Consider the following 8,789-nt stretch of genomic DNA (forward strand, 5'->3'; position numbering starts at 1 on the left):
AAACTGGCCGATTCATGCATCCCTTATTGTGATAGATGTACATAACTGTCGGTGGAAAATCAAGTCCCTAATTTCACCATGACCCCATGTTGTAAGATGTTTTCAAGTAGGCTTTCCGTTTTATTGCCCTTTATGCTACCAAGACGGGCACTAGCAACCAAAATATATCAGAAATCCTCTTTCACACAATTGCAACCTGCCATAGCTGGGCAGTCCCAGCAAGGCCCACCAACAGAGCAGGGGCCTAGCAATGGAGACTTTGCGCACAAGCCTTCAAAACCTAGATTTGGCCTTGTTCGCGATTAATTGGTAGATTTGAATTCTGACAGGAATGCTGGAAAGTCAGTAGCATCGAAATAGCCTATATTGGGGTGGGGGCAGAGACTGCCTGGGACACCCTCTGTGTGCAAAACGCCAAGAACTCCTGTGAGGAAAAATGCAATATTTTTTGTGGGTTTTCTCTCGCTTGTGTTCATTACACTGTGGAAAACGTGTGCACGTATTGGTCAAATGTAGTTGTGGAAAGAGGGTGGAGGCATATTCCTCCCTCCTTCGCTCTGCAGGATTTTGGTTTCACTGTATCAAATAAAAAAGGCGGGAAAGTGGAGGCCTGTCAGGACCACCCTTTACCTCACAACAGGATGTTCAGGGGCTGCAGCGCTTGGTTTTCTCAAAGCGTCAGCCATGAGCTCCATGGCCTTTGGGGTGAGGGGAAATCACGACACTCTGAGGAAGGAAAGGGGGAGATTTTATATCCCTCAGCCTGAGGAGAAGGTTGAGGGTGAAAGTCAAACTCTGTGTTTTCACTGAGGGCAGAGAATTGGCAGGGGTGCCAAATTGAATAAAATGGTTTTTCTGTGGGGGCAAGTAAGCCCTGACTTGCAAAACCAATCCCATGTCACGGAGCACTCACATCATTTGAAATGACAATGCCCATATACTTTTTTGGGGTAGGGGGCAGCCCCCTCAAATATTTTATTTTGGCTCCTATGGGAAATGGGATCGAGAGGGGTTGGTGGGAGCAGCTAGCTTTGAAGGGAAGGAGAGCTCCAGCACAGCAAACATTTATCTATCTTTCTATCTATCTATTGGTATAGAAAAAATAGGGGTGGTTGGCTTTTGCTGCCCAAGGGACTGAGTCCCCTAAGTCTATGATCGGTCAGAGATGAATGGATGAAGGCAGGAGGCCAAAAAAGCATGGCAGATCATTATTTTTTTTCTGTTGCAACCGAGTTTTCTCCCCTCCTAGCAAGGAGGCAAGAGAGACTATACCAGTGCAAAATGTCGGCCCCGCAACCCTCAATATAAACTATGAACCTTTTGAGTTATCTCTTCACCTTGGACTCTGTCAAGAAACGCCCTGTAAAGAAATTCCTGTGAAGATAACATAAAGGAGAAAGTATTAAGAATACCATTATGTTTCGTTATTTTTTTTAAGAAATATTTATTGAAGGTTTACAAAAACATAAGTACAAAAACACATGAAAAAAGAAGAAAGAAAAATAAAAGTACAACATACAAAGGGCAAAAAGAAAATAAGAAAAAATTAAAAACAATTCCGTTTTTCATAACTTTAAACTCATTTGCTTGTTTCTTTGACCTCCTCACACCTCCCCTTCTTGTATTCCCATTTACATAATCAAATCAGCAAATCCTTACCCTCTTTCATTTATCTTAACTCTATATCTTAACATTTTATAACTCTATATTTTCATCCATTATCAATTCATTTTTGCATATTCTTATTAACTTTGCCTTAAGCCTGTTATGCTAATAACTCACCCCTTGATTCTGATTTGCTTCATTTTTAATTTGCATCTTCAAAAAAGTTTAATAAAGAATTAGTAAACAACAATAGTTTGATGCAAGGGATGCATGTTTGCAAATTTCAAAACCCATATTTAAAGGAGTAAGTATATTTTGAAGAAGAAAGATTATTCCCTTGTGGCATTTTTCTGCAGTTGCCGAAGGAGGAGTGATCACAAACCAGGATGCTGCTGATTATCTATTCAGCAGTGATGCTTCCCACCCTGACACAAAAAGGTATATTTTGTAGCTGGCTTTATAGCTCAGTTTTTATCAATACCATACATGGTCTGAGGTCTGGGCATTGTACACTAGAAGCTTCTGCTTCTACTGCTTAATTTCTGGAAAGAGAAGTGTTGGGAAGTAAATCAGCTTTAAAATATCCTTCTGTATTGGAAATGCAAGAGGTATCTCACAGATATTTAATAGCTTGGGGATGGAGGATATGCATATATTGTGGATTATATTGCCTATTTACCTGAGAATGGAGATGATGTAAGGCTGTGGTTCCCAAACTCTCTCCCCCCCCCCCACTAGCACATGAAAATTGCTGAGGCTTTTAGTGGACCACTTAAGGATTTTTCTGGATTACTGTAGCAATTGTCATGTGCTGCCTGTGCTAGATGCTATATCGTTTTATGTATTTTATAGTATTACAATTTGAATTCCATTATCTTCAAATTGGAAAACTGTTAAATACAGTGTGGGAAATAAACAATGCAAATGCAATTAAAACTCAATATGAATATTTAATGTGCTGGATGCGCCGGTCTCCAACCACAAATCCACATACGGGCTGCAGAACACCTGAATGAAGCTCATGGACCACAGTTTGGGAACTCCTGATCTAAGGCATTTTGCTGCCAAGGCAAAATATCCTAGCAGCACTCCCTTGTGGTGGTAAAAAATATAGCAACAAACAAACTAATTCTATTTAAGGATGCCTCCAAATCCTCTCTAACTTGGCTGATTTTTGGAGGAATTCGTCCTGCTTGAGAGTTAATTGACAGCTGTAATTAAAACAATTGTTTGGATGTTTCATATTCATTTCTGTAACCCCCTTCCTTTTCCTCTAGAATACACCAGAGCTTAGATTATCTAGAAGACAGAGTCACTGTTTTTCATTCTTCTTATCTTACGGCATGTGTCAACTCTGAAACAAAAAACTCAACAGCATTAGGGCACTTCCTCCTTCTACCTGCCTGCTTGCAGCAAGGTGTGTGGGCACAAGTATTCCCCCCCCCATTTCAATATTAAACTTGTTTTTTAAGACAGGGATGGAAACCTTGGGCATGGTGTGTGTGTATGTGTGAAAAGCAGTCCTTCAGTTTTCTCTGTCCAACCCTTGGCACTCTCACCAGGCCACACATCCCTCACCAACCCAGCTGAGCACCTGCCTCAAGTGCTTTTGCCTGACTAAAATGGGTCCTTGAAGTACTTCAAAGGCAAAGATTGTTAGTTAAGTGATGGCCATTACATTGCATCAAATGATAAAGCTGCACTGAAAGCCTGATTCTCTTTCCTTTTGTAATCCCGACAGAAATTAGAGGAAAAAATGGCAGCTTCATATGGGAGCAGATTTCCAACCCTCTGAAGTTGCAGGTAAGAAGAATATCGAATGTACATTACATGATTTTGATTTTAATTTAGTTATCTGTTTTGGTCTGTAACTTTTTTATTTTAGATTTTCACATACAGCATTTGTATGTACAGTATGGAATAGTACTCCAAAATGAAATAATTGAAATTTGCTGAAAGCATGAACTTGGTATGTAGTTTCCTCCTTCCTTTAGAGCTGCCATTTTTTTATATCCACAGCCCAGTCAACCTGTTGATGTAAAGTGCCACAGGGTGGAAGAAGAGACAAAGGCCCAGAGAGGGTTGGATAAAAGGTATATTTTGTATCAGATGATATTGTTGGATGTCTGTAGTTTTATGCAGTAGCTAAAATACACTGGTGGTGGCATGTGTTCAGTGATAGTGTCGATTAGCTAAAGTCAGTTCTCACAGATAGTTCTCAATTCTTAATTTTTTATTGGAAATGTCCAATATCATTATCACTCCACCAACAGTAATTTTATCAACAATGCCCAGAGTTGTATCCAGAGTTAATCATCACTGGAATTAATCAACATGATTAACTTAAGTCTATTAATTTCAGTGAGTCTACTCTAAGTTGAGCTTGGATACCCGATATGAAAGCATTAATTAGCTCCCCTCACAGAAGGGAAGTAATTTGAACCAAAGAATGTTAGTCTGCCCAACTGAGCTCCCACAGCCAGAAAAGATGTCTACATCAGGTTACTTAATGCATCTTGTTCCATTGCCTTGGCCTATTATTTTATTTATTTATTGAATTTATATACTGCCTGGAGGTCTCAGGGCAGTGCATACTAGAAGTCATACAGGGCGGTCTCTACTAGAAGTCAGTTATATTGGTTTTATTTTATTTATTTATTTATGACTGGCAGAATCCGAGACCTGGGAGAAGAGAGGGTTGAAGAAGATTGGAAGAAATTTAAGATATACCTACAAAAACATTGTAACTTGGTTGAATGTTAAGAAGGATGCTGATCATAAATAACTGTCCACCACTAAATTAGATTTTAATTTGACGATAAGTGAGATTTAAGAAGATTACATATTCTCTTTTGTTAGAGAACTGTTAGATTGTATTAAAATGAAGGGATATAAGATGCTAAATAAGATGATAATTTGTTTGAAAAAATTTATTTACGATGTAAGTGGGTGCGGGAGACGTGAGGGAGTCCAAATAAGTGATGAAAGTATGTTATGTAAATGAAGTTGGTTGTTATTTATGCATTTTGTATTTTTAAAAAAACCTTAATAAATTTTCTTTAAAAAAAAATATATTGGTTTTATTCCACTTTATCATATGGTGCTTCTGGACAGGTTTTGTTTGTGGGAATAGTGCTCCTCATGAATGCAGGTTTGTTGTTTTTTGTTTTTCTGTATCTGCAAGATGTTATTGGCATCAAAATGCCAGCTTGTATGCTCCCCCACTTCATCTTGATTTTCCCATTTTGGGGGAAATCCTGTAAGTTAAAAAATCTGTTTCTGGCAACACATTTAGAATATATCGCTGGTTGTGTACACCGGTGATATATATTGGCATGTGACTGCCCAAAAGACTCATAGGAACTGCAGTTTACGTCAGAACTACAATTCAAAGCCCTCTTAACAAACCACAGTTCCCAGCATTTGTTGGGGAAATTATGTGCTTTCAGTGTATGTTCCATATGAAGTCACAACCTGTTCACAGTAGTAAGCTCCCATGACTTTCAACCAAAGTAATTCCAGGGAATTGACAGTTCCAAGAATCTTTATGAAGAGAGGATGCCTTTTAAAAGTTTGAACCTGTTTGCTTCATTAATATAAATGTCTGATGAATCATAGCTGGAGGCTGGGTCTAGATAACACAAAGCAGCACAAGTTAAAAATTATGCTCTTATAAATCTCTTTCTTCAGGGCAGTGCACAGATTCTTGTCCCTTGAGTAGCAAGCTGATGGAAAACAAAAATAATAATCTGGAATTAAAAGACTTCTCTGATGTTATATTGATTGTTGTAAAAAACAAAATGCTTTTGAAAGTGTAAATAATAGCAAAATTTCTGTCTGAAATTACAGTGAAGACAATCAAATCCCAGGGACAGTAGAAACAGTGAAGATGGCATATATTCCACTACAAGATTATCCAGCAAGCAATATGGTGATAGGTAAGAACAAAGCGTAGTTTAGGATTTATCACTATTAGGATTTATCACTACAGTATTATGCACATGGCCTCAGTTTTAAGGACAGCATAAAGCCAATACAATAAAACACAAAACAAAGATTAAAAGCAGCACATTTTAATCTGATCTTCATCAATGAATGGCAAACTATAACTTGCTCAGCTAGATAAGTTAAAAAATCTATTTAAAACCCTGGTTCAACAACTGTGGTTTCCCTAGAGACACAGGCTCTATACACAGTACAGACCATACATTTAAAGCAAATTGAAAGGACATTCTTTCTCCCAGAAAATTCTGAGAACTGTGCTTAATGGCTCACAGAGCTACAATTCCCAGCACCCTCCACAAACTACACTATAGGTATGCATCCTTAAGTGCATTTGAATAGAACTGGTGGGAGATATGGGACAGCCTGGCTTAGAGAAATGGCAGAAGACCAGAGTCCTTTGTGACAGCTACTTCTTTATGAATTCAGGTCTCAATTTAGTTAGATAAAATTCAGCATCTTGAATTGGGCCCAGGAAAGAAGGCAAAGAATTAACCTTTTTAGAACTGGTGTAATGTGGGTGAATTTTCTACTAACTGAAGCTCCCAAACCTCCTGCAAGGGTGGTCCCACATAACTCACATTGCAATAATCCAACCATTGCAATAATCCAACCATCACTCTAGCCAGATTATTGCTGTCCAGAAGTGGTCATAGCTGGCAAGCCAGACATTTCTGGTAAAATGCACTCCATGCCACAGAGGCAACCTCTATCTCTAGTGACAAGACTGGACCTCAGTGAAGTGGTTTAAACTGTGAAGTGTGGGTTTAATTAGTCTGATTCAATTCATTTCATTTCATCTGTTTTGCCAACAGTTTCTGACAGGGCTGAAGTGAATTTGTTATTGATTTCAGATATTAAAATTGAATTGGATTTACAATCCAGAAGCAATCCTTTTCATCCAGTTTTAATAGTTTTTAAAAATCTGCAGTCAAAATAATATTACATTTATTCATGCAAATACACACATTTAAATTAATGATCTCTCTCTCTCTCCATATTTCTGTCCTTGGGTTATGACATCAGATCATAGAACTGTAGAGTTGGAAGTGACCCAGCCAGATCATCTAGTCCAACCCCCTGCAATGCAGGAATATGCAGCTGTCCCATATGGGGATCAGGACAAAATGAAATATGACACTGGAGAGTTATCCCTGAATTTTCTGTCTCTCTTTGAAAATTTCATTATTTTAAGAGCAGGTGTGTGTAGGATTGGATTGTTGGGCTAGTGGAGGACTTTTTAAAAACTCTTTCCCTGTTCCTCTGTGCTGTTTAAATCACCTTCTCTCAAGTTGCTAATTGTGTCCCATTAGTGGAAACACAAGGGTTCCCAAGCCAACAAAAAAAATTGCTTTGTAATTAAGCAATTTTTAAGGCCTTCCAATATTTCTTTCTGTGCTTTGCAACATTTATTTCTGTGTTTTTTAAAACAATATTGAGATTGTGAAATGTGTACCTTTTAACCTTTACTTCACAGGTTATCCTTCTGCTAAAGAGATGAACAAATTCCTTGGAGAAATACAGGATTTCATTCCTGGCTGCTCTGATTACTTGGCATACTGGATTCCAAATGAAACAAGTATTTTCTCTGATCGGAAATCAAAATTAAAACGGAAGTTATAAGTAACATTTAACAAACACTCCCTGCCTCTGAATATTCTTCCTTGTGATCCTCATTCTTAATTTTGCCAGATGTGCTTTACTCTGAATTTTATCCTGAAAGGATTGCCAAGTTTACATTAGAACATTTTGTCCTGCACGATACCTTATAATTTGAACAGTTAAATTCTGTAAATAATTTATAATTTCAGAACTACAAAGATTTTATTTGATTTCTGTTCTATTACTAGAACTTACTTAAGCCAAATAGCAATGGTTTCAGTACTACTACTTCTGCATAGATGTGTGTGTCTACTTTTCAATGAAGCTGCTTTGGTTGCTTGCAAAGGTCATCTAGATTACAAGGAGAAGCATTCTGAATTGCAGGGTGATAAGTTTTAGCAGCCCAATCTTAGGTCCTGCTTTCAGGCTTCCCACTTGCATCTGGTTGGCCACTTTGAGAACAGGCTGGTTGACTAGATGGGCCGGCAGCCTGATCCAGCAGACCCTTACATTCTCATTCCTGGTACAGCTTGTGAGGTAGAAATATGCAGTTGACAACACATCCAAATGTGATAGTAGAACACATATTTCCATAGAGAGTGTGAAAAGTTTGCACCTTGGCACCTTTCACTAGGGCTGGGAAAAGGTCTCTGTCTCAGATCCTGTAGATCCACTGCCACATGTGGTGCTTACAGATTGAAGTTTACTGTGGAATCGGAGCTGCTCATGGATGTAAGTTTGTCACACTGTCTACATCAGGGGTCAGCAAACATTTTCAGCAGGGGGCCGGTCCACTGTCCCTTAGACCTTGTGGGGGGCCGGACTATATTTTTTGGGGAAAAAGAACAAATTCCTATGGCCCAGAAATAACCCAGAGATGCATTTTAAACAAAAGCACACATTCTACTCATGTAAAAACACACTGATTCCCAGACCATCCGCAGGCCGGATTTAGAAGGCGATTGGGCCTGATCTGGCCCCCGGGCCTTAGTTTGCCTACCCATGGTCTACATGGTTGTAATCAGCCTGTTTGCTAAATCTACCCCAGGTTTTTTTGTTTTTGTTTTTAAATCAGACTCAATTTCTGTAGACATAAAAAACATAAGCAGGATAAAGAATGGATATTCAGCTTTAGTTTAGCCTTTCTGAAGATTGCCTGAATGGAGTTCATGGACTTCCAGTGGTCTGCAGACCACAGTTTGACAACTCTTTGCTTTATGTATGCCTGAGTTTGGACTGTATTTCCACTCTGAGCTGCAAAGTTTTGGTTAAGTTGAACAGATGCATGTTTTTCTTCAGATTCATAGTAGTGCTCTTTAGATGGTAACATATGCCCATAGGCAGCTGGGCTAGGTTCAAGGCCGTTGTGTCACTGTACAAAGCCTGGGACAACCTGGGTCCAGGATACCTTAAGGACCACCTGAACCCTTAAATCTCAATCTTGTAACAGAGATAAGCGCTGTTAGTTGTCCCTTGTGTTATAGAGTCCTGACCAGCCTCAACCAGAAGCTGGGCATTTAGTGTTGCTGGTCCCATGTTGTGGAACACTCTTCCAGCAGAGATGTGGCAGGCCCCCTCAC

At 39.0% G+C, this 8,789-nt stretch overlaps 1 protein-coding gene across 5 annotated transcripts; it reads left to right on the top strand.

The window, feature by feature from the left end:
* Positions 1–15: 15 nt before the first annotated feature.
* On the top strand, positions 16–7,247 carry TERB2 (telomere repeat binding bouquet formation protein 2). Of its 5 annotated transcripts, none has more exons than XM_081888930.1 (7): positions 16–106; positions 1,962–2,043; positions 2,883–3,022; positions 3,347–3,408; positions 3,625–3,698; positions 5,455–5,543; positions 7,085–7,247. In XM_081888930.1, exons 1-7 carry the CDS (start codon positions 79–81, stop codon positions 7,228–7,230), a joined length of 621 nt encoding a protein of 206 aa, XP_081745056.1. In that variant the 5' UTR covers positions 16–78; the 3' UTR covers positions 7,231–7,247. The 5 variants fall into 5 exon arrangements, with proteins under 5 accessions (XP_081745056.1, XP_081745057.1, XP_081745053.1 ...); XM_081888931.1 differs by having other exon boundaries at positions 64–91; XM_081888927.1 differs by lacking the exon at positions 16–106 and adding an exon at positions 489–787.
* Positions 7,248–8,789: the final 1,542 nt, after the last annotated feature.

This window comes from Podarcis melisellensis (genome assembly GCF_964234715.1).
Source record: "Podarcis melisellensis genome assembly, chromosome: 14".
NCBI classification, from domain to species: Eukaryota; Metazoa; Chordata; class Lepidosauria; order Squamata; family Lacertidae; genus Podarcis; species Podarcis melisellensis.

Bases quoted from the DNA above. Each gene is read 5' to 3' on its own strand.
- TERB2 (XM_081888927.1), top strand. From the start codon at position 685: ATGAGCTCCATGGCCTTTGGGGTGAGGGGAAATCACGACACTCTGAGG. The intron at 2,044-2,882 runs GTATATTTTGTA...CTTTTCCTCTAG, and splicing joins TCCCACCCTGACACAAAAAG to AATACACCAGAGCTTAGATT. The intron at 5,544-7,084 runs GTAAGAACAAAG...TTTACTTCACAG, and splicing joins AGCAAGCAATATGGTGATAG to GTTATCCTTCTGCTAAAGAG.